General features: G+C 42.1%; 1 protein-coding gene across 1 annotated transcript; it reads right to left on the minus strand.

The window, feature by feature from the left end:
• Window positions 1–200: 200 nt before the first annotated feature.
• LOC134503504 (IgGFc-binding protein-like) lies at window positions 201–25,805 on the minus strand. Its single transcript, XM_063312305.1, has 10 exons — window positions 25,700–25,805; window positions 22,090–22,140; window positions 19,967–21,205; window positions 15,351–15,988; window positions 9,234–9,798; window positions 7,445–8,040; window positions 5,922–6,486; window positions 5,089–5,288; window positions 3,098–3,478; window positions 201–1,417 (listed from the first exon to the last, which is right to left on the minus strand). The coding sequence occupies exons 1-10, from the start codon at window positions 25,803–25,805 to the stop codon at window positions 1,130–1,132; spliced, it is 4,629 nt and encodes a 1,542-aa protein (XP_063168375.1). The 3' UTR covers window positions 201–1,129.
• Between the last annotated feature and the right edge of the window lie 550 nt (window positions 25,806–26,355).

A 26,355-nucleotide genomic window follows, 5' to 3' on the forward strand; every position in this document is an offset into this window, starting at 1 on the left:
CCCGCCTTAGGCATGAAAGCTGACTGGGTGACCTTGGGCCAATCCCTCTCTCTCAGCCCAACTCACCTCACAGGGTTGTTGTTGTGGGGAAAATAGCAGGAGGAAGGAGTATTAGGTATGTTCGCCACCTTGAGTTATTTATAAAAATAATATAGGCCGGATTAAAAAAAATTTAAAAAAATACACAGGACAGTAGAAACAAAAGCTGAAAACTGATTTAATCCTATAAATGATAACTTTGTGCTGCATGATTATTCAACTTATAATTATTGTACATTATTCATCAAGTGGCAACTAGCACTTAATTTGATTAGTACTTTTAATTGTTGGCTGAATTACTGTTAATTTAAGGTTCATTAAGCAAGACATTACCAAATAAAAACAGGTTTTGCTCTGCTAGGAAACTTAATTAAGAAATGGCTTGTTTAACTCACTGCAGCAGATGCAGCAAACTTTAATTTGAGTAGGGAACTGGCAATTTTTACATACATTCATTATATTTGTGTGACCAAGGCAGGCAGTTGATTATTTAACCTTCTGCCATGAAGAACTGGGAAAAAGAATGTCTTCAACACTTTCCAATCTGACCTTCAACAAACTCAGGAACCAATGTTGTATTTCATTTCATGTAAATTTAGAAGCAAACTGCACATAACATTAGGGTGTCTCCTCAGCTTCCTGATACATACGTCTCTGAAGCTGCCCTTTGCGCAGAAAGGGACTTGTGAAGGTAGAATTTAGTACAAAAACATTGCAAGGTAGTTATCTAGATTGAGAGGGAATACTGCTGCTTTTCCATCAAAAGTGGTCAGCTAAGAACACACTTTTAAAAATGTGTAAATAATGTCATAGGTGGCCATCAGTTAAAGCAGAAAGTTGTATGAGGTTTTTAAACCGCATGGCCTTCAGTTATTTTATTTGAAAGAATCAGAGGTAAAGACTCCCTTGAGTCCACACCAGCTGGCCATCCTACAAGGTAATTTGCTGTTGTCTTCCTCTGAAATGCTTTTTGAAATCCTAGCCTAGCCTGTAATCCTAGATTTCCTGGTAGTCTCCCATGCAAGTCCAATCCTGCTTAACTTTTTAAAAAGATCTGCCAAGGTTGCTGCCTGAATTATACCTTGCCACTTTAAAAGTCCTTGGCTCTCCAAGCATAGAGAACCTCATCACAGAATCTGTTCTTCTCAGATTCCCCACTTGGCAGTTTCAGGTCATCAGTGGGGTCTCCGTTGAAGTTCCCACATGGTCCACATAACTTCTCTGGAGGAATATCCTTGACTTTCACTGTCACCTCACCATCGGAATGAAAACGAACTCCCACGTCAGAAACCCGGTCAATCACAATCCCATCCTGATCCGTGCTTATCGTCACAGCTTTGGAGACTTTGTACGGAAGTTTTACTGACCGCCCGTTGACCTAGAAAATATAAAATATTGGGACATAAGAAGCCATTCTAAGCAAGCCCAGGAACCCATTAGGAATGTAACATTTCAAATCCATGCTGAGTTATCTAGGGTTAGAAAGCTGCCTGCTGATATGGAATTCATCGGAAGGTGCTCAACTTTACATTAGAAGGAGAGCTTTTTGTTGGTCAATATACAATGGCATATGGTTATTTCCTGGAGTGTGTAATCTGCGGTTTAGAATATTTTGACAGCCAAGGCAGAATTTAATATTTCCGGGGAGGACAAGGCAGTAATGGGATGGGTAGTAATGAGAAATGGACCAGGCAGGTCACATACATGGATGGGGATCAGATGTTGTTTTTCCTGAGTTTGGGGGATTTTGTAAAAAAAAAAAAAAAAAAGCTTCATTTAGGACTTATTCTACAATTTTTGTGTATTTTCCGCCATGTGCGCACACACACACACGCAAACAGAAAATACTGTTGATTCTTGGCAATTGTGTTAGGAGTTCCAGGATTCCCCCAATGGGATTCAAGATCTGCTATGACTGTCCACCCTCTTGTAAGCTAATAAAAAGTTAATGTGATCTGAGGAGAGGGAAGGGACCCAAAGAAATTGATTTTGAATTTAAATGGGAATGAAATACAACTTGAGGCTGTTATTGTGAACAGCAGCAACATTGCTTCTGCTCAAATCCATGATTCTTCACCCAAAAATTCATACAAAGAAAAATACATTTGGGGGAAAATGCCTATAGAAATGAGTACATCGGAGGGATCGTTCTATTTTCCAAAGAAGTATTGGAAGAGTGAGAAATCGCATATGCGGCATGATTCAAAAGGTTCTTAAAGTAGATATACAGTTGAAACCAGGACTGTTTCTCTTGGGTTTGATGGATAATCAGCCTGAGAAGCAGGCGGGGACTTTGCTTTTATCCGTGATAACAGCAGCAAGACTTGGATATGCACAAAGATGGAAAGATTCACACATCCCCACGATGGAAGAATGGATGGTTAAATTAATGGAATTGGCACACATGGCCAAGTTAACAGCATTGATAAGAGAAAATACCGTGTCTGGATTTGTTTCTACTTGGAAAATCACTTTTAGACTATTTGCTTCTATCTGAAAAAAAATGAAATTTTGATTTCGGGTTTTGATGAGTAAATGGTTTGATGTTATAAAAATGTTACTTAAGGTTTAATTAATGGTAAGAGATTATATTTGTACAATATGCTTTTATATCTGTGTGGGAGAAAGTCAGAAGTCACTTTCTTTCTATATTTTCTATCTGTTTCTGCACCTTTATAGTTTCTCTTTTTTTTAAGCTCTGCTATCTCTTCTGTATTCTATATTTCGTATTTTAACTATACTTTGAAAATTAAAAAAGTTATAAAAAAGGGAAGAGTGGGAACTTTGCATACAAAATTATGCATATTGTTGATCATAAATGCAGATTTTATTTTTCTAGTATTTGTTTTAGGGTTGTTGGAGAAATCACAAAATAAATCAAAGGAACAGAATAACACATAAACATGAGAAACACTGAAAGGGAGTAGAGTTCAGCTAATTAGCAGACTTGGTGATAGAAGATGAAGGAGGAGAAAGAAAGCAGCTTTCAAGGATGCCTGGTGAATTTTACTAATCAATTTAAGAGCTGCTGGCTGCTCCTCCTGGCCTCCTCACTTACCCATATCCGGTTATTCTTTTTCAGAGTAATTGCAGCCTCCCTGAAGAAAACATGAACAGCCTTGCCCATTGACAGGTTATCTTCACAATCCATTCCAATGTTCACGGATACCCTGAACCAGGAGAGGTCGCTATCATCACACACAGAGGCCACATCATAAACCCCTCCAGAGAAGTACTTTGCTGAGGTTCCGTCAAAAGAAATGAGCTGGGCTTCTGGGGAAATTTTGCACCAGCCTTCTCTGCGCTCACAGCCACGCACACCATTTTGGAGAACGCAGACCTCTTCATTCTGGCACGCTGTTTCCTCACAGGTGAGTTGACCCGGGGTGTGACAAGTGCATCTCTCTGTGCAGTTGGTTGAAAAGAGACTGTCTCCAGCCTATTGGGATAATCCACCAGTTGCAGAAGATATTGGTAAGTCACAAGGAGAAGTTACTATATTTACGCACTGCTATGCCTTCTATCAGGATGGTGTATAACGGTGTTTCTCAACCTTGGCAACTTTAAGATGTGTGGACTTCAACTCCCAGTATTCCCCAGCCAGCCATGCTGACTTCAACTCCCAGAATTCCCCACCTAATCTTGGAGTGGGGGAGAAATTTCTCTATTTTTACATAGCATTTATCCTGTGTTATGTTTTCCTGGGTGGTCAATATAACAGCCACTCCTTCTGAAATTGCCCTTGGAACAGTTTATATGTGTTCAAAATATAAAAATATGTTTCCAAAATCAGGCAAAGCTGATGTACGTATAATGAAAGAAACACAATTGGAAAACCCCTTTTTAGACTGTGAACACCCTCACCTCTGCCTTTCATTCATGCCCTTTCCTTCATCTTTGTTTCGGGCTTCCAAACATGCTGCTGCTAACCATCTAGAACTCTAAAATATCTCTTTTGAATTCATGAAATGATACTACTGCATGCTTAAGGAGGTAAGATGGTGTAATTGATTTTCACCTCTACGATACAGTTCTATTATAGCAATTTCTATATCATTTATAACATGCAAAGTAGTATTGACAGTTACCTGCCCAAACCAATCCATTCATTAGTACAAGCTGCTTAGCATAGCATCACGTTGTTTTGTTCAACAGTCAGACAAAATTTCAGTTTATGTCATCCAGAGAAGGTCACACCTCTTCACTAAATACAAATCTCAAGAGATGAATTGAGTGAAATTCCTGTCCATTTCATGAACATTTGACATATCTTTGCATGAAATGGACAGGAATCTCAGTCTACTTGTTGAAATTACATGAATAAACTTAGTGGGTTTCTTTTTTTTTTCAAAGTTTTATTATATTTGAAACAAAGCTAAAAACTACAGAAAAACAAAAAAACTACAAAAGAAAAAGAAACTAAAAAGTGTGAAACACAAGAAAAAAGAATTTTGGAGATTACATACAAAGGTGACTTCCAACTTTCAACAGCAAGAATATGCAGCAATTTCCATAATCAAGCCCTTACTCTATATCAAACCAAGATCACATTATTTCAATAAATCCTTCCATTAGCACATGTACAAATCATTACTACAACTGCTCCTTCCCCTTAGATAAAAAAGAAAGTGTGTTTGTGTGTATATACTGTATCTGTGTGTGTGTGTGTGTGTGTATACATACATACATACATACATACATACATACACACACATACACAGTATTTCTAATTCAGCTTCCCGCCCTCTTAACACCATTCAGTGGGGTTTTTCTTCCAGGCGATTGAAATGTGGTCAATTTAATGAACTAAAACTGTCCGTACATCAAGTAGCTTTATGTCATAAAATACCATGGACAAGTCCACTATAAGCTACTTTCCTGGAAGAAAATTAAACAGACCCTTGGCTGGGGTACCGTTGGAAGACCTGAAAGACCAGGTCTTCCAATGGGATAGATCATGATGGAGAAAATCTATCTATGTGGTCACTAGGAGTCAAAAACGACTTGATGACGCATAATCAATCAGTTGACTGGGGTGCCCTAGCTTACCTTGAAGTAGAGTCCACTGTGGGTACAGCCGCACTTTTCCAGAGGTACACATGCATTCCCATCAAACATGTAGCCATCATTGCACTGGCAACCTTCAAAGCAATTCCCAGTACACTGCAATGTAGTGTACAAACTGGCACAGCTGAAACCACAAGTTGTAGCGCATGTCTCATAGTGGCTATTAGCTGGACAGAAGACAGCTGAAGAGGCAAGAGGAGAAAAAAAAAGTTTGTCAAATATTTTCCTTATGCCACCAAATAAAAATATAGACCAGACAAAGCGTTAGCAATACGGAAGGTAGTTTTCCTCTATCTTAACAGATTACCCAGGTTCACTGCATCCAGTGGAGCCTTTTCTCATGTAACAATTGCAGATGCAGAGTCCACAAGAAACCAATATTAGAATAAATCTGGAATGGACTTATTTAAAGAAACTCCACGTAACATTTGGAAATGGATTTGGGAATATATTCTGCAATCAAGACTACTTTTCTCATCCCTTCTATAATCTGACTTTAGAAGAAAGCAGAGTTGGGCTAAACTCTTATCTAGCACTCCAGAAAAAGGAGAAGCGGAATCTCTTGCAAGAAACACTGGGCAAGAAAGATAATTTTGAAAGTTGGGGATTATCAACCAGAGAGACTGTTTAGCTATGAAGAATCTATTCCAATAGCACTGCCAATTTCTTTAAAGTACCCATAAGAGGTGTTTTGCCAAGTTCGTTTCTCCTGTCACCGCAGCATTGCACCCCAAAATAATTCAATCATAGATCAAATTATTTGTTTGATTTCCTCTGATGGAAGTAGACAAGAGAAGCCTACTTTATAAACTTACGGCAAGAGACAGCTGTTCTCCAGTCATCAATTTCAGCTCCAGCTGCTTGACATTTAGCTGTGTAGGCTTGGAGATTTTGACAGAGAGATCCCTCTCCAATGACTTGCATGTCATACAGGCAGTTGTGAAAGAACTCTGCAGGACTCACAAATGAATGACAGTCTTTGAATGGGCCTGCCTCAAATGTGATGAGTCCACAGTATCTGTCACCTTCATATTGCGATGTTTGGGCTTGATCATAAGCAGGAAGTTCCTCCACACAGTCCTCAGAGCAGGTGAGCCCAGCTGTGGGGACTTTCCATGAGATTCCAAACTCACTCACACTTTGGGTGAGAGTTCCATTGGGCAGCATGAAATCATCTTCAATGTCAGTGTTGAAGTTGCCACCAAGTCCAGATGTGTGCTGCTGGTAGGTGCTGGGGACAGAAACTTGGACATAGTTGAAAGTATCATAAAGGATTCGGAATCCTTCAGATGACTGGATAATAATAATATTCCCTTCTTGGCCGATCCAGAGTTTTCCATCATCAATACTAAATGGTAAGTTGTAAATCTCGTCTTCCACCTTGAACAAGGCAACAAGAATAAATAATGAATTATTTGCCATAATTTCACAGATCCATGGCAGACTAGACTAACAGAAATTCCTCTGGAAATTAATAGAACAGAAGGTGCCATATATTGTTATATAGGAATGGAATGCAATCAATGAAGACAGAGGCTTTCACAAAATCCTTTCATCAAAACGGCAAAACGAGCAGCACACTGTCACATCCCAAGATCCGCTCTTTCATCCGTGCATGTGACAACATGGCACCCATACAAATGGGAGGAGCTTGCATCCCAATGGCACTACACTTGTTTCATCATTTCTTCTCATCCCTCGATCCCTCCTCTAGATGCCTCCCCTTGTAGAAAATCCAGATATAGCTACCCAACAAATGCGGGTAGCGATGCATCATTCTCAAAGCACAAAAGTGAAACATTTCATGCAATCTGTAAATTAGACTAAGAGACTGTATTATAGTTGTAGGGTTCACACATAACTTTAACCATCAGATGATCTGACTAGCTTAGGGTAAGGTGTGAACTCAGCCATTGTAGTTTCTAAACCATCACTAATGGTTGACATGTTGCATGAACCCAGAAAAAGGTAACAAGCCATGCTTTAGTCTGATGTATTAATCAGGTTATTCTCTCCCAAACCTACTGAAACATCTTATCAGCATCCGTTGCAGCACATAGAGAAAAAAGCATAACATAAACACTTGGATCTGGAATTGTGCAGAAAAGATCATCTTCTTCATGGTCTGATGTATGATCAAAGTTCTCCAAAGCTTGGCTAGTAAATCCATTGAACACTATTTGCTTCTTCAAGGAACAAGAAAGAAAGTATGTAATCTAAGATTTAAAATATTGTTAAGCCAAAGGTATCTATACAGAGAAATCATAACTGTTGTTCACATGTTATTTTTCATATAGTCACTCACAAAGGGATATTATAATACGTTAATAAGATTTACCTTAACTTGCCATTTCACTCCCCTCTCCAGGACAATAGTATATCCATGTAGGGAGACAACAACTGCCTTTATTGCAATTAAAGATCCATTAGTAACCTTCTCATTTTCTACCAACACTGAAAACTTCACTTGCTGGTCATCTCTGTTAATTATTTGAGTTAGGATGTAAGTGCCAGAGCCAGCAAAATCAAAACTTTGCCCTTCAAAGTTAATATAATGGATTCCACCAGATGCTGTCACTGTTCCATAGCCAACAGGGTAACAGTCCTGGATGCCATTCTCCACCCTGCACTCCTCATAATCCTCACAGGAAAACTGATGGCACTCAACAGCACCAATGTCCACACAACGACACTTCTCCTGACAGGAGCTTGTAGGGTAGAACTCTACTCCCTTCTTGTAGTATCTGCCCTCATGCATACAGCCACACTCAGCAATGGGGACACATCTGTCCCCATTGAGGAGGAATCCAGAGTCACAGAAACACCCTTCAGTACATGGAGCATCACAAAATGTTGAGCTGGCAAAATTGTGGCAGGTGGAAGGGCAGCCATTTCCACAGAGTTCATAGTGGGAATGAGGTGGACAGGAGAGACCTGGAAGAGAAGAGTGATGAGACAGATTGTCACAATACAACATTCCAAGTATAGAATTTAGGAACCCTGGAAAGATAATTAATTTTTGCCCATCCATATATTGCCCGGGTATAGGGGTTTCCATATATATTTGGGTCTATCACTAATAGGTGGCTCCTTAGCCCTCCCACTCATATTTTCTGCATAGATCCCCAAATGGGGAAAGCTGACCCAAATAGGTGTCCATGAATTTTGAAACATTTATTATGTGTGGGGGTCATGTGATATTTTTATTTGTACTTATTTATATAGAAATGTCTACCCAATCCTTCTAATCCATGTGCAGGACAAGCGTTACTGCCCCACTGCCCTTTCTATGCTTAGCGATCTCTCTATCCATCTTGCAAATGAAGGGAACTTCTCTTCCTGTCCTATCTGGAGAAGAAATTACCATTTCTCCATCACATCCTAATAATATTTGCTCAAAAATACATGTTGCTTATTTCAAATAAGACTTAGAGCGACATCTCCTGCCTCATCTGTTGAAGCCTTAAGTGTCTGGAACAGTACAAATGGGATAAAGATGTGATCAGCTGGGTATGTCTAAGAAAAAACCCTTTCTCTTATTGCTAATTCTAGAAGAAATGTCATTCTAAGGGGATGTTTCCTATGCCATTTTTGCATAGCATCAAAAAATAAGTACGCTCTTTTCTTCAGATATTTTAGCCAATGGCTATGGATAAAACGATTCAGTGATTCAGTGAAATCATTAAGCTATACAAATAACCAACTATTTCCATTTATCAAGTTTTAACATAAGAGAAAAGACTATGGAGAAACAAAAATGGAATTCTCCAAAATTCTAGTTATTAAATAGATCCCAGTATAATGGAAAGTCCAAGTGACACAATAGCTGCTTAATGTTCAAACAACAGTGTGTTTTAAAAAGTGTTCATTATTCCACCTTGATATTTGTAACTCCAAAAAATTGAGACTTGATGGAAAGGAGCATGGAATTAATATCAGTAAAATCTCATAGATTTCAGATGCCTTCCTAGCTTATAGAATCAATTCAGCTGGACTCTGTCTTCCTGTAACTTACACCCATAATTCTGTGTTCATGCTCTGGAATAATACGAAATGGAGCAGCATACTACAGTGTGCATGAGCAGAATATCCACCCCAAGATTTAATTAGACAGAAATTACACATACTGCAGAACGAATTTGATCGCCACTGCCCAACTTGAATGCCTTGAGCTTGGCAGGTTGTTGCATAAGCACTGATGGCTCCACAAAGAACATCTGGAAGGCCCTTGTATATGCAGGTATCAAAGACACAATCTTCAAAGAAGCCTGCTGGGTTAACAGTGCTGTGACACTGCACGAATGGCCCATTGCTTTTGGTGAGGATCCCACAGTAGCGTTCAGCTTGGTAAGTTTGTTTCTCAGCCTCACTGCATTTTAGGCAGTTCTCGATGCATCCTCCAGCACATCCAGGGACATTCTTCACCTTCCAGTTATTTGCAAATTGGATTATATCTCTAGTTTGACTTCCATCCTGCATGTGAAAGTCATCATGGGGATTCTGGTTGGCATTGCCACAGAGTCCACAGACAGAATTGGCGTACATACTGGGAAGAATGACCCTGGCATAGCTGTACCAGTCAAAACTGACTCTCATATCAAAGTCTGTTTTGATGAAGCCATGGACCCCACTCCGGTAGACACTCAGTTTATTTTCATGAGAAAAGGGTAAATCCAGTAAAACTCCATTGACCTAGAAAACACACAAGAGACACCATCCAGGGAGTTTAGCAAATTCAGAAAACATGGTCCTAAGATGATTTAAGCCATTTCCCCACTTGTGACTTACAGTGCCTTCATGGCATCCCCCAGCCACCACTAAAGTGATTTAAAGCCTATCCTCATTACTGTTATATTGGTACAATGGCAGTTGGATAACTCAAGAAGATGCTTTAAGTTGCTATAGGGGAAATGCAGAGCCAGTCTGGTGTCAGTCTAGGCATCAGGCTAGAAAATGGGAGACTGTGAGTTCTAGTCCCCCTTTGGGCACGAAACCAGCTGGGTAACCTTGGGCCAGTCACTCTCTCTCAGCCCTAGGAAGGAGGCAATGGCAAGCCACTTCTGAAAAACCTTGCCAAGAATACTGCAGGAACTTATCCAGGCAATCTCCACGAATCAGGCGGTCATGGTCCCTGTTCCAATGTTCCTGAAAAACATTGTAACGGGTTCCCATGCCATGGTGCTGACACAAGTTGCTGTACGGGAGGGGGCTGCTCCTGTTCCTTGTACCAGGCTGCGATGTGAGGAGTGAAGAATGCATATTTGGGTTATCTTGCCTTGTCAAGGACATTTCCCACAGACCGGCAGGAACCGTTAGGGGCACCTGCAGGGCATGGAATTGTACTGACTTTGGGGGGAGGGACTGGAAGCCATTTGGGGTTTTATTGGGAGGCATCCCACACTTTTACTATTCTCAGCTTTGCTTGTGATCCTGCATATTACTCATTATTAAATCAGATATCCATAAAACCCTTGTGTGAGTCTGATAGTGATTTTGAATAGGTGATCATTACACAGACATGATTGAACAGCAAAAAAAAGAAATGGGTGGGGGGATGACTTTAGATTACCAGCGGAACCAATGGAGAATGTATGAATTGCCCTCTAGGTTTTGCTTACCTTTCCTCTACCATAATAGAGAAGGAGATTCCTTACCAGATGACACTGTCAGAAATTAATCTGTCCTACTAAGACAGCCTTTCTCAACCTTTTGACCCTGGAGGGACCCTTGAAATATTTTCCAGGCCTCAGGGAACCCCTGCACATTCGGGCTCAAATGGAGACCAGAAGTTACAAAATTATTATATTCATTTCATGGGTAGGCCTGTCTATATGCATTAACAATGTTCTTAAACTAAAAATAATGAAACTTAACCTCTTTAATGTGAAGTGGCCCAAATTTGAAACAATTTTTAAAATAAATTGTGATCTCCCAGTGTAGTGGCAATGTGGAAGACCACTGTTATTTCAAGGAGTTTAAGTGACATATATTGATTTTCTCCCTCACACGAAGAAGATTAGAGTTTATTTTGAGTTATACTAATGCTTGCTAGCTTGTTTTTATCTCTATTTGGAATTGGGGGGAGATAAGAGAAAACCAGATCTATGAGCCAGGGCAAATTGGATGTGGTTATTGGTGAGATGTCAAGATTAAAGATAGACATTTTGGGCATCAGTGAACTGAAATGGACTGGAATGGGCCACTTCACATCAAATGACCACCAGATCTACTACTGTGGACAAGAGGACCCCAGAAGAAATGGAGTAGCCTTCATAATTAATCGTAAAGTGGCTAAAGCAGTGCTTGGATACAATCCAAAAAACGAAAGAATGATCTCAATTCGAATTCAGGGCAAGCCATCTAACATCACAGTGATCCAAATATACGCCCCAACCACAGATGCTGAAGAAGCTGAAGTAGAGCAGTTCTATGAGGATCTGCAGCACCTACTGGACAACACGCCTAAAAGAGTTGTTATTTTCATCACAGGAGACTGGGAATGCTAAGGTGGGCAGTCAAATGACACCTGGAATTACAGGTAAGCATGGCCTGGGAGAACAAAATGAAGCAGGACATAGGCTGATAGAATTTTGCCAAGACAACTCACTCTGCATAACAAACACTCTCTTCCAACAACCGAAGAGACGGCTTTATACATGGACTTCACCAGATGGACAACACTGAAATCAGATTGACTACATCCTTTGCAGCCAAAGGTGGCGGACATCTATACAGTCGGTAAAAACAAGACCTGGGGCTGACTGTAGTTCAGATCACGAACTTCTTCTTGCACAATTTAGGATCAGACTAAAGAGATTAGGGAAGACCCACAGATCAGCTAGATATGAGCTCACTAATATTCCTAAGGAATATGCAGTGGAGGTGAAGAATCGATTTAAGGGACTGGACTTAGTAGATAGGGTCCCGGAAGAACTCTGGACAGAAGTTCGCAACACTGTTCAGGAGGCAGCAACAAAATACATCCCAAAGAAAGAGAAAACCAAGAAGGCAAAATGGCTGTCTGCTGAGACACTAGAAGTAGCCCAAGAAAGAAGGGAAGGAAAGCAAAAGGCAACAGTGATAGGGGGAGATATGCCCAATTAAATGCAAAATTCCAGAGGTTAGCCAGAAGAGATAAGGAATTATTTTTAAACAAGCAATGCGCGGAAGTGGAAGAAGACAATAGAATAGGAAGGACAAGAGACCTCTTCCAGAAAATTAGAAACATCAGAGGTAAATTCCAGGCAAAAATGGGTATGATCAAAAACAAAGATGGCAAGGACCTAACAGAAGAACAAGAGATCAAGAAAAGGTGGCAAGAATATACGGAAGACCTGTATAGGAAGGATAACAATACCAGGGATAGCTTTGATGGTGTGGTCAGTGAGCTAGAGCCAGACATCCTGAAGAGTGAGTTTGAATGGGCCTTAAGAAGCATTGCTAATAACAAGGCAGCAGGAGACGACGGCATCCTAGCTGAACTGTTCAAAATCTTTCAAGATGATGCTGTCAAGCTAATGCATGCTATATGCCAGCAAATTTGGAAAACACAAGAATGGCCATCCGATTGGAAAAAATCAACTTATATCCCCATACCAAAAAAGAGAAACGCAAAAGAATGTTCAAACTATCGAACAGTGGCACTCATTTCACATGCCAGTAAGGTAATGCTCAAGATCCTGCAAGGTAGACTTCAGCAATTCATGGAGCAAGAATTGCCAGATGTACAAGCTGGGTTTAGAAAAGGCAGAGGAACTAGGGACCAAATTGCCAATATCCGCTGGATACTGGAAAAAGCCAGCGAGTTTCAGAAAAACATCTATTTCTATTTTATTGACTATTCTAAAGCCTTTGACTGTGTGGACCATAACAAATTGTGGCAAGTTCTTAGTGGTATGGGGATACCAAGTCATCTTGTATGCCTCCTGAAGAATCTGTATAACGACCAAGTAGCAACACTAAGAACAGACCACGGAACAACGGACTGGTTTAAGATTGGGAAAGGAGTATGGCAGGGCTGTATACTCTCACCCTACCGATTCAACTTGTATGCAGAACACATCATGTGACATGCTGGGCTTGAGGAATCCAAGGCTGGAGTTAAAGTCACTGGAGGAAACATTAACAATCTCAGATATGCAGATGATACCACTTTGGTGGCTGAAAGCGAAGAGGAACTGAGGAGCCTTATGATGAAGGTGAAAGAAGAAAGTGCAAAAGCTGACTTGCAGCCAAACCTCAAAAAAACCAAGATTATGGCAACCAGCTTGATTGATAACTGGCAAATAGAGGGAGAAAATGTAGAAGCAGTGAAAGACTTTGTATTTCTAGGTGCGAAGACTACTGCAGATGCTGGCTGCAGTCAGGAAATCAGAAGACGCTTAATCCTTGGGAGAAGAGCAATGACAAATCTCGATAAAAGAGTTAAGAGCAGAGACATCACACTGACAACAAAGGCCCGCATAGTTGAAGCAATGGTGTTCCCTGTAGTAACATATGGCTGCGAGAGCTGGACCATAAGGAAGGCTGAGAGAAGGAAGATCGATGCTTTTGAACTGTGGTGTTGGAGGAAAATTCTGAGAGTGCCTTGGACTGCAAGAAGATCCAACCAGCCCATCCTCCAGGAAATAGAGCCAGACTGCTCACTTGAGGGAATGATATTAAAGGCAAAACTGAAATACTTTGGCCACATAATGAGAAGACAGGACACCCTGGAGAAGATGCTGATGCTAGGGAGAGTGGAAGGCAAAAGGAAGAGGGGCCGACCAAGGGCAAGATGGATGGATGATATTCTAGAGGTGACGGACCCGTCCCTGGGGGAGCTGGGGGTGTTGACGACCGACAGGAAGCTCTGGCGTGGGCTGGTCCATGAAGTCACGAAGAGTCGGAAGCGACTAAATGAATAAACAACAAAGAGAAAACCCCCAGATTGTTTTGGTTAAGCACTAGCTTATCTGTATAGCTTCCCAGGCTCTTGGAAACAGAAGCCCCAGACCCTGGGAACTATCCCAGTCAAGGTCAGGTCCTGCAGCCTTGGTACCATGGAAACAGGGTCACAAAGTTTTAGGGGCAGACTTTGATAAAACCCTTAGAATTGTTTTTTGACTTTGGGAGCTTCTGCACAGACCTGCGCACTGGGTGCTATGCAAAATAAGCCATCCTGGGCTATCTCCGCTGTCTTGGTCAAGAGGCTCCTGACAGCTTAAGGGGATAGGGTTTCAACTTACCATATGTTATGATTTCCTTTCTTTATGCTATGCTTTTTGTTTTGTTTAATCTGCCTAAATGATGTTTCTGGTTAAACTGTGTTTCTGTTTAAATCTGTTTGCTTAAGTTTATAATAAAGCTTAAAATCTCTTTATCCACTGGTGTGCTTATTGCCTCTGGATCTAAAAGAACCAATTGTCTTAGCACCTGATCACTGCTTGGACACTTGGCAGAACCCCCAGGGAACCCCCAGTGACCTCTCGCAGAACCCTAGGGTGCCACGGAACCCTGGCTGAGAAACCCTGGAATAAGATAATGCACTGATATTTTGCTAAGTGTTTGTAGGATTTTGCTAACTATTCATTGTGCTCTTCATTAGCCCAAGACTAGCATCAGCAAATTTCTGTGGCATGGTTGCATGCTACCTGTAGGACTGACTCCAGTATAGCTGCTTCTGGAACTAATGTCCAGAAAGTAAAGAAAGAGAATGGCAGGCACTGTTGTAAAAAAAAAAAAAAAAAGGATGAATCCCAAGTGCCAGTAAACTTCATAAAAACTATTTTACTGGCACTTAGGATTCTTCCCTCTCTTTTTTGTTTGCAGTCATCAAAGAAACAGATGACATGTTCTGCATAAAATATGGCCTTGTAACTCAGTTTTAAGTGAATTTCTTGTTACAGAATTAAGAAGGACCAGGGTTGGGTGTGGCTTACATAAGTGCCTTCTGCAACAGAAGAACTTCAGTGGATGATCTGGAGGATTCCGCTTTTTCCCTATCAAAAAAATAGCAACAGTCCACATCTTTGGTCATGCTGATCTCCATTTTCCAAAGCAGACATAAAGCACTTTCTTGAGCTTTACTCTAAAAACTACCCAACTTCTCCTTAGATAGGAAAAAATGAGAATTGCATGCAACAGACTACTGTATGCAACAGACTGCATGCATGCATGCAACACTGAATGCATGCAACAGACTACTGGTCCCCAATACCAAAGTTAAGCCTCCCCCTTTGTTCCCCAAGGTTCAACCTCTGTACCTTAATCCGATTTTGAGCACTTTTGCTCAGGCTGATGGTCAGGTTATAGACCTCCAGGGTCACCGTTTTGGTAAAGGACACAGCCCTGTTGCCTCGGTTGTCATTCTCCACCGTGACCGAAAATGGGGTGAGGGCCGGGTTCTTGGAGCAGACCCCCACCATTTGATAAACACAGCTTCCCATAAAATCATATTTAGTCCCATCAAAGGTCAGGTAATGTGGATCCCCCGATGCAGTGCAGGTACTGTAGGTCGTGGCGTGGCAACCCCTAACACCATTGACCACAATGCATTTCGTCTTGGCCGCGCAAGAAGACTTCACGCACACAATTTTGCCTAATTTGTTATCACACCTGCAACGGGTCTGGCAGTTTTCGTCTCCCCAAAACACCTCCTCTGCTCTGTAGGTCATGCCTTTGTAAGTGCAGTTGCAACTTTCCCTGGGAACGCATTTCTCTCCACTGAAGAGGTAGCCTTTGTCACAGTGGCAGACTTCTGCACAGGTGTTTTTGCATCTGGAGGGCGCCATTCGGTCAGAACACGTTGCTGGGCAGGCATTTCCACAGGATACGTAGTGGCTGTTCTCGGGGCAGGTCAACTGGACAGGAACCGGAACCGGCACTGGAGCTGGGGCTGGGGCTAGATGAAACAATGCAGAAAAGAGGCAGGAGGAATCTCAGCAACATTGGGTCTAACAGGGTGACTTTTCTTAGGAAGAGGAACACATACATATACCGCGTGTTTGCAATTGACTACTCAATGTCCATATAAGCTCCAACTCTCTTATGGTGCTTTCTGTGTGGAATAACCTCCTTCCAGCGAACTGAATGGCCCCAACTCAACTGGTGTTTCAGAAGGTGGTGGAGACCTGGCTCTTCCTCCAGGCAAGGGGGCCAGGATGTTTATTCATTGGAGCTTTGGCATGGATACATGCAATATTTAGGACCTGAGATTCATATTGGCCCTCCGCTTGGTGGTGTGTCTGTGTCTGTGTCTGTCTGTGTGTGTTTTCCTGGCTTCGTGCAGTGTTTCTCAACATCAGCAATTTTAAGATGTGTGGATTTCAACTCCCAGAATTCCCCAGCCAGCATGCTGACCAAGGAATTCTGGGAGTTAAAGTCCACACTTCTTAAAATTGTTGAGGTTGAGAAACACTGGCTTAATGGATTGGATATATTTTGATTTTGTCCACAACTGCAGAGATGGGTGTCATATCATTTGATTAATAAATGAATAAACAAACGAATAAACTCTTAAAACTTTTCTGAACCAGAGAGGGCAACTTGTAGTCTCAAAACTCTGCCTGCCCTTCCATTCCATTCAGAACCTCAGGTTACTCTCAATATGTACAGACTATCGCTTTCCTAAAAGGGACGCGGTGGCGCTGCGGGTTAAACCGCTGAGCTGCCGATCGGAAGGTCGGCGGTTCGAAACCGCGCGGCGGGGTGAGCTCCCGTTGCTAGTCCCAGCTCCTGCTCACCTAGCAGTTCGAAAACATGCAAATGTGAGTAGATCAATAGGTACCGCTTCGGCGGGAAGGTAACGGCATTCCGTGCCGTCATGCTGGCCACATGACCCGGAAGTGTCCTATGGACAACGCCGGCTCTAAAGGCTTAGAAACGGAGATGAGCACCGCCCCCTAGAGTCGGACACGACTGGACTTTACGTCAAGGGAAACCTTTACCTTTACCCTATCGCTTTCCTGCTAATTTTGAAATGGGGAATGCTTGGAAACTGTAGTGCAGCCTTTCTCAACCTTTGACCCTGGAGGAACCCTTGACATATTTTTCAGGCCTCGGGGAACCCCTGCACATTCAGGCTTAAATATAGGCTGGAAGTCACAAAATTATTCTATTTGTTTCATGGGTGGGCCTGTCTATATGCATTAACAGTGTTCTTAAACTAAAAATAAAGAATGAAATTTTCCTCTTTAATGTGAAGTTGCCCAAATTTGAAATATTTTTTTAAAATAAATCGTGATCTCCCAGGGAACCCCTGGTGACCTCTCATGGAACTCAAGGGTGCCACGGAACCCTGGTTGAGAAACCCTAGCCTAGTCTGAAGCTAAAATAAACTTAGTGCCAAATAACAAAGAAAGAAAACATCCCCCCCCACCAAATGGAAAAGATGCAAAATCCTCGGCCTGCCATGTGTATGATCCAACTTCACCTACCCAGCCCATTGCAAGCTCACACACTTCCCCAAACCGTTCCTATTCTTCAGAGTGAGAAAGAATTGTCCAGCCTTGGGAAAGGATTAAGGAACCAGGCTACGATCTTGGCGAAGCTTTCACAGTGCGTGGGCTGAAAAGTAAACTGATGACACCAGTAAAGATTGTAACCATCTGTTCTTTGCTATGGAGTCATTCATTTTGAAGGCGTGGCCCTGTGTGTGTGTGTGTGTGTGTGTGTGTGTGTGTGTGTCTATTTAATAAGTAAATAAGTTTTCAGGGGGATGTTGTACAGCTTGAGACATGGGCTTGCATGTGCAGAAAGCTGTATTTGAGTTTTAGGAAACGATTTCAAAGTTGTTGATTTGGTTGTTTTTTTCCTGCCCAAAGATCGGCATGTCCCTGTAACTTTTTCAGCATAGATACATAAATATTCAAGAAAAAGGTCTCCTGGTGAGAATCACCTGAGCCATACATGCCAGATTACAAGTATTCAGCTCAATTTTGCTCCCTGTATAAAAAGGGCTCTAAGCTGAACTTCTTGTGACTTCATGAACACCTCTACATAGTTTTTGGAGCAATAATACAAAAGACTTTACCTTATTAAGTTTTTTTTTTAAGTTCTCAGTCTAGCCTATAACCGGGGCATATCCTGGTGGTCCCCCATCCAAGCACTAACTGATCTGATCAGGCATAGCTTCCCCACCCAGATTATCTCTTTCCCTCTCTTTAAGCAACCTTAAAATCATTGAAATCCAAGGAATGCTACCTGTAGCACTATATTTAAAAAATGAAAAAGTTCTTCATTTAGATCAGCCTTTCTCAACCTTTTGACCCTGGAGGAACCCCTGAAATATTTTTCAGGCCTCGGGGAACTACTGCACGTTAGGGCTCAAATATAGATCAGAAGTTACAAAATTACTATCTTCATTCCATGTGTAGGCCTGTATATATGCATGAACAGTGTTCTTAAACTAAAATAAAGATTGAAACTTACCTCTTTAATGTGAAGTTGCCCGAATCTGAAATATATTTTTTAAATAAATTGTGATCTCCCAGGGAACCCGCAGTGACCTCTGGTGGAACCCTAGGTTTCCACAGAACCCTGGTTGAGAAACCCTGATTCAGATGGAAATTTTCTGTTTCACGAAGGAGAACTTTTGCTGATTTTTTTACAAATGAGGTGTGGGCTTCTTAATTGACTTAACAAGTACCAGGGGTGACCGCAGGATATGTTTAAAAAAGAGTCAAGATGGTGGTGGAGCTTCAATTATATGGTTCTGGCTGCCGTCTTGACTTTTTTGACCCCACCCTGTGATACCCCTGCAAAGTATCATAGATACATAAAAACATCCCATCTTATCTTCAACAGTCTGCAGCCTCCCTGGATTCTTGTGTTTCAATTTAATCCGAAGGGAAGACTTCCAAAACTGATTTATTTTAACACTGATCCCAACTTTCAGACTGATATACAATATGTTAATATATAGATGTATGATTGATGTAGTTTCATTTTTTGGGGGGTCAATGTTACAGTTCTTGTAAACCTCTTCTTTATTTACATCTTGCTTTCCCCTTACTTCTTTTTCTGTTACGTTTTTCAAGGTAATAAATAATTGTTTTTTAAAAATTATAAAGGAAAAAGAAAAATCCTCTACGGGGCTTTTTCCAGATCAGGAAGCCCAGGGAGGCTGCTGAATGGCTGAGAAAGAGAGGAAGAGCAACGATAGGTAGCACATCCAACCTCTGATAACATTAAAGGAAGCTAAAACAAGAAATAAAATGCAAATGCGCAGGGAGAAAACTTGGGGGCAATTAGAGGGCAGATTGGTGACACAGTATTAGCAATCGTGCGAGAACTACTTCTATGGTGCAACTCAAGAGAAATAATTATGAGCAGGGCCGCAACTAGGGTCTGTGTCACCTGGGACAAACATGGATTCCATGCCCATTTTGGCGCCCCACCAGCGCGGCACCCGGGGCACATGCCCCAGTTGCCCTCCCCTAGTTGCGGCCCTGATTATGAGAGAAAGCTAGAACATGGGTCATAGTCCTGATTACAGGTAGTCCTCACTTAACAGCCATTGAGACTGGAATTTTGGTTGCTAAGCAAAGTGGTCATTAAGCAAATCCAACCCAATTTTATGACCTTTTTTGCAGTGGTTGTTAAGCAAATCACCCAGTTCCCTGTTGATTTTGCTTGCCAGCAGCCAGCAGGGAAGTTGAAAAATGGCAAGCATGTGATCGTGGGATGCTGCGATAGTCATAAATGTGAACCGGTCGCCAAGCACCCAAATTGTGACCACGTGACTGCAGGACGCTGCAACAGTCATAAGTGTGAGCACCAGGTGTAAGTTGTTTTTTTCAGCATTGTTATAAGTCTGAACTATCACTAAACGAATGGTCATTAAGTGAGGGCTATCTGTATACAAAAGTGCAACTATTACCGAATGTGCCGAAAGGTGATGGAGCGAAGCCGTAGCCTTCATAATTCTTGCTTCCATAGGCCAAAACACCAAACGGAGCTTGAGGATTCTGAAGGAAAACTGACTGTTGGATATTATCAGCTCTCCAGCGGTATTCTCCCCATGAATACTCTGAGCCAGCGATCTCTTGCCATTGAACGCCTGCCACGACAGACTTAGCCCAGCTACTGGTCTCAGAGCTTTTTGCTATGATAAGGATATAGTTGTTAAACTTGCTGAGACCATCAATTTGGTAGGCCAGGCCATAACTGGTGACATCAGGGATGTTGATGAGAAATGGATCATATCCTATGTTCCTTATCCTGACGCCAGTGAAAAACAAAAGAACCTGGATTCCAGCATCGGCAGAGATGTAAAACCCCTGAGGCGACTGGAGCGAGAACTGGGTGATTTCTCCAGCCACCATATCTTGAAAGCCTTTGTTTTGCCCTGACTGATATACAAGACGTGTGTTTTGGGAAGCCACCACATATATAACATCCAAACCAGTCTGCACAGGCACAGGAGGAACGAGGAAGGTCTGGCCCCATTTGGAGACTGGCAACAGTTGCTCAGCGACATGGTCGCAGTAATAATTTTCCTGAACGCAGACATGGCCGCTCAAGACTGCCACAGGAGCTGAGGAGTGAACCTTGGTGCCAGACAAGTCATCGACACTTTGCAACTGAAGAACTCGGAAGGCTCCTAGATGCACTGTGAGAGTGCTCCCCGCCGCATACGACTCTCCGTTGAAGACGACTTCGCCTTTCAGTTCAATGGTGACTTTGGTAGGATTCTGCCAAGCTATGACTGCCAATTCTTTCTGGTACTTCGCCAATTTGGTGCCAGGAGGCGTGATGACGTAATAGGTCGTGCCAAGCTCATGGACCGGGTAGACCATCATGCTTGCAATGGAATACAATTTCTGGTTAAATAAGACCACTGAAATATAATGCTCAGCCTGAATCACAACAGAATGTGCAAAAATGCCACTGCCTTTCATTTCTGAACTCAGGGGAAGATCCACAAGCACCGTTTCATCTTCTGCAACTGAGTAAATTTGGCGGGAGGCAGACCTGGTCATTGTCACAGTGACGGTGGTGGCATTGCCCTGGCCGATGAGAAACAGCCTCAAGTTTGTATCAGAAGGCGAGCTGGTCTCAAAATTTTCCATGAAAGCAGTGATGAATTGTTTTCCCTGGGAGCTTGCTAACCCTTGGCCTGGCAGAAGAATGGAAAGGTGAGAAAAACTGAGTTCAGTAAAGAACAATAAAATACCCAAAGAAGAAAGTAGAAGGGGAAACAAAGAACACATTATGGGAAGGGCCAAGGGCCAAACTGGAAGACACTAATGATTGGTTTGTTACTTCATTGATCACTATTGGCGAGATAGTAAGTCTGCAGGTTTAATTTATTTTATTATTCCTTACATTTCTCACACACCTTCCCTCCAGGAACTCAAGACAGCACATACTTTTTTCCTACAACAACAACTCTGTGAGGGAGTTTGGGCTGAGAGAGAAAGGTGACCAAAACCACCCAGTGACTTTCACGGAACTTCAGTCCTAGTCTAGCATCTTAACATGGGCTTTTGTACGTTGGGTATGTCTAGCCAATTGTGGTTAGTCCATCACCTTCAGAACAATGTCACATTGGCTATCATGGGTAGGGCTGTGAGATAGAGAGAGACAGAGAGAGACAGAGAAATACTGTAGATAGAGAGATAGAGATAGAGATATAATTTTCAGTTGTGTCCAATTCTCTCAGATGCCAGTCCCTGCAGTTTTCTTGGCAAGGTTTTCCAGAAGTGGTTTGCCATTGCCTTCTTCCTAGGGCTGAGCAACAGGGACTGGCCCAAGGTCACTCAGCTGGCTTTGAGCCGAAGGTGGGATTAGAACTCAGTCTCCCAGTTTCTAGCCTGATGCCTTAACCACTACACCAAACTGGCTCTGGATGGATGGATGGATGGATGGATGGATGGATGGATGGATTCATGGAAGGATGGATGGATTCATGGAAGGATGGAGGGATGGAGGGATGAACAGACAGACTAGCCTAGGATTTGGGAAAGAGCTTCCTCCATTTTTAGAAAAGGGTTTACTCACCACTTGGTAGCATTAAACCAGCTGAAAGGAATAGCAGTAGCAGCCCCATAGCTGCAGGACATAAAAAGGAATATAAGAAGATATATTAAATAAGATGTAAATGTTAACTAGTATCATTGAATGTTACAGAGATTTCTTGATGAAATGCCAAATTCTATGGATTTATCAGGTATAGATCAGCAGGGCAAGCATTTCCCATTTTCTTGTTTGTTTGGTTCCCCCCTCCCCCTCCCTCTCCCCCAAAATTAATGCAGCTGAAAATTTAGTACTATTTCTGAGGCCCAAGGCAGCTATCAGTTTCACTTTCCTCTATGGACAGTAAATAGGTTTTTCAAAATCTCAAGTTCTTTCCAACCCAATTTGCTTTGTTTACTTGTTTGGGGATTTATTTTATTTTATTTTATTTTTGTAAAAGTATAGCAAAAATTGCATATCTCTTCCTTGCAAAGATCCAGCATAGAACATCACAAAGATGTCTCACTCAGTGTCCAGTGGCAGAGAACCTATTTCCTTATGCAACTGAAAGTAAGCATTACTTCAGTTTAAGAAGACTTGCATTGGGTGTTATATTTGTGTATCGCTGAAAGCAGATTGTTTTTTTCTTTGTTCTTCCTGGTTATGCTTTTTTTTTTCTTAGATTTTCTATTGCTAATGAAACCTGCCTGACAAGATGCAAGAAAGAAATACCTGTTTATTCTTCAGAAAGCAATTGCTCTCTGGGGAAAAAAAAGAATAGTGGGTTAAATACTTGTTGAAAGGTGAAGCTCAGTCAGGGCTGGATTATTTGTTTGTTTGTTTGTTTGTTTGTCAAATTTCATCACTGCCCATCTCCCCCAAAAGAGGGACTCTGGGCGGTTTACAAGAAAGCTAAAAAGATTAAAATACAATAAAGCCCAGATACGGTACATCAAATATAAATATAAAATATAAAATGGCATCAAGATGGCAGTTAAAAATTCTAATTCAAATTCATAAATATATGAGGACCACTTTAAGGTGCCAGCCACCCCCAAGATTGACTACCCCCCTTCCCAACCCAAGCAAGATGGCAGAGCCAGGTCTTCAGCTTTTTCTGGAAGGTCAGGAGTCAAGGGGCCAGCCTCACCTCTGGGGGCAGAGCGTTCCAAAGGGTGGGGGCCACGGCAGAGAAGGCCCACTTCCTGGGCCCCGCCAATCGACATTCTCTCATGGACGGAGTCCGCAACATGCCCTCTCTGCATGACCGGGTGGGACGGGTCGATGAGACGGTCCCTCAGGTAACCTGGACCCATGCCATTTAGGGCTTTAAAGGTGATAACCAACACCTTGAATTGGACCCGGAAGCAAACTGGCACCCAATGCAGCTCTCGCAGCAAAGGGGTTACAGGTGCCAACCTTGGGGCACCTAAGATTGCCCATGCAGCTGCATTCTGGACCAGCTGTAGCTTCTGGATACTCTTCAAGGGTAGCCCCATGTAGAGTGCATTGCAGTAGTCTATACAGGAGATGACTAGGGCATGAGTGACTGACCGGAGGGCCTCTCGATCCAGGAAAGGGCGTAACTGGCACACAACACGAAGGCGAGCAAAGGCCCAAGGATTAATACATGCTGAGACCCATAGCATTAAAAAAAAGTCTCCCCCAAGGATAATTAAATAGAATTAATAAGGGTTTAATTTTTTGTCGTATAGGCTTAGTAAAGATGTAATGAAAAAACAATCTAATTATTTTGCAAAACTCCTCCTTGCCTTAAAAATACCTTAAACTGAAAAGACATTACAATGTCTTCCTTAACATTTTCAGAGAGGCTAATGTACAAACATGCAAGGGCACTTCCACAGTCCAGCATGGCTAAATTGAAAGCTGTAAAGCCGCCTGCACCACCTGCTTTGCATTTCACACAAAACTTAAAACAATTCCGCTTACAGTCTGGAGAAAGCAAAGTCATTGATGATATTATCGAGGGGGTGGGCAGGTTGCAAAGTTTATCACTTTTTGAGCACATGATGCTCCAGGAAGAAAATCTTTTTTCTGGGGGACTGTTGCAGTTCATCCTTGCTGTTTCTTGCCGTTTTCCCTGAGCACATTATACCATGAGACTCCCAAACAACTGCAGGATTGCATTTGGGAAATCCCGAATGAATTTTATGAGCTTATTTGCATAGGACTTGAAAAAGAAAGGGCAGGACAAGAATGCTACCCCATCGCCACCATTATTCAGTCTACACTAGTGTTTCTCAACCTTGGCAACTTGAAGATGTGTGGGCTTCAACTCCCAGAATTCCCCAGCCAGCCATGCTGGCTGGGGAATTCTGGGAGTTGAAGTCCACACATCTTCAAGTTGCCAAGGTTGAGAAACACTGGTCTACACAGATGGGAGAGAGTAGGAGAGACAAATGACAAATCATGCATTGCAATCTGCAATGCAAACGCCATTCCTTTACTGCAGGGTCATGTCATGCAAAAGCATAAAAGGCAGAGCTTTCGCTGTGATGTCACAACCACCATTCTTCATTTTGATCAAACCTCCAATTGCTGCAGACATCCAGGTCTTTGTGGAAGTTCTTCTGCAGCAAAGATACCAGGTAAAAGAGAAGAAGGAGCCACAAGGGCCCCATCTCTACTTCCCCGGGGTCCACTTCAACCTTGCTACCTCCCTGAATTACCTAGAATTCCAGCCAAATGTATTTACCCAAATAAATATGTGGTAATTGTGCACTTACATGCACTTACACAATCTCACTCTCCAAACTGTTCTGACCTCTCTGGTGTTGGAACCAACCAACTGACCATTTTCTATCTTCATATCCCGTCCTTTGTCCCACCTCCTTCTATTTACCCAGAGCTTTGCCTTTCACATTTTTTAACCAATTATGCAAAACTTGAAAATCCATCTTTTTTATATTCAAAGAGGACCTTATAATAGGAAGAGATTCTAAGCTGTACCTTCCTTTTTTTTTAATCTGTTCAATCATGTCTGATTCTCGGATACTGCCTGGTCAAGTCCCTGCAGTTTTCTTGGCAAGGTTTTTCAGAAGTGGTTTGCCATTGCCTCCTTCCTAGGGCTTAGAGAGAGTGACTGGGCCAAGATCCCCCAACTGGCTTTGTGCCTAAGGTGGGACTAGAACTCACAGCCTCTTAGTTTCTAGCCTGGTGCCTTAACCATGACACCAAACTGGCTCTCTTGTAACTTCCATAGCTTGTACCTAAATTGGACACTGAGCTTTGCTGATATCTTAAGCTGGTCCATACCTCTGAGCTTAGAGGAGCTGCTCTGGAGCAACATTGAACCTGCCCAAAGCTTTGAATATGGCCCTTAGAGGCCTTTCAGAAATGGTCCCCCAATTGTCACTTTTAATACATAACCGATGAAACTAGTTGACTTGAACTGAATATCAGCAAAATAAAATCAAGTCTAATTTTGATCCTACCCCCACCACTTTTAGGGGTGTAGTATTTCATTCATCAGCTACAGATGTGCCTCTTGGCTTAGAAAGAGTTGTACACTCCTGTCTTAGCAGCACTTGCTCCACAGGTACTAGGCAGATATCCCACTTCTTGCAGATACAAGCTATAAATTGCACAGTGGAGAATAAAAATGCCCAATACAACATTCCGCAGCAACTCTTACCTTCCACAATTTGGGAGACGTCTTTGGGTTTGACGAAAGAGGAGGAACACTGTTCATGCTCACCCACTTTTTCTGTTGCTGTTTCCTCTTTTATAGGGTCCAGCATTCGGGGAACTATCTGGGAAACGCCCACAAGGTCAAAAACAAAACAACCATGAGGGTTAGTGCCAGACAAATAAAGAGACCCAAAGGGCTGCAGTTGCTGGTAGAGGAGGTGAAAAACACAAAAGATATTAGATCATACTTCATGGGGTTTTGATTGATTCAGCCATTGAACTTGAACAACAACAACCTGTCTAACCGTTTTGAGGAGTAGTAGCGTGAGGCTCAAGTGCCTGCAGATGGATTCCATTTCATCATGAGCACTTCTCAGTGTTTGACTTTAGTAAATGATTCATCTTAATGATTAATCTTCAAAGTGCTTAAAGATGTTGTGTGGCTTTTACTGCAATACATCTGGCTTTTGGGAAAGCTCTGTGCAGGATTTGTCTTAACAATAAACTATGGTAGAAGCAGCACCTAATGAACTTGGATGGAGTTTGAGGAGAGGATCCAAACAATCATTCTGCTATATTTATTGAAACAGTGAGTCTCTGGACCCTAAGCCTCAGGGGGCCAATATATAGTTTGCAAGCCTTTAAGATTGAATACACGTA

The sequence above is a fragment of the Candoia aspera genome, chromosome 10 (genome assembly GCF_035149785.1).
Source record: "Candoia aspera isolate rCanAsp1 chromosome 10, rCanAsp1.hap2, whole genome shotgun sequence".
Taxonomy (NCBI): domain Eukaryota; kingdom Metazoa; phylum Chordata; class Lepidosauria; order Squamata; family Boidae; genus Candoia; species Candoia aspera.

Excerpts from the sequence above, each read along its gene's own strand:
- LOC134503504 (XM_063312305.1), bottom strand. The coding sequence starts at position 25,805 with ATGCTGGACCCTATAAAAGAGGAAACAGCAACAGAAAAAGTGGGTGAG. Across the intron at positions 22,141-25,699 it reads CGTCTCCCAAATTGTGGAAG|CTATGGGGCTGCTACTGCTA; the intron begins GTAAGAGTTGCT and ends TATGTCCTGCAG. Across the intron at positions 15,989-19,966 it reads ATCACCTTTCGGCACATTCG|CCCCAGCCCCAGCTCCAGTG; the intron begins GTAATAGTTGCA and ends TGTTTCATCTAG.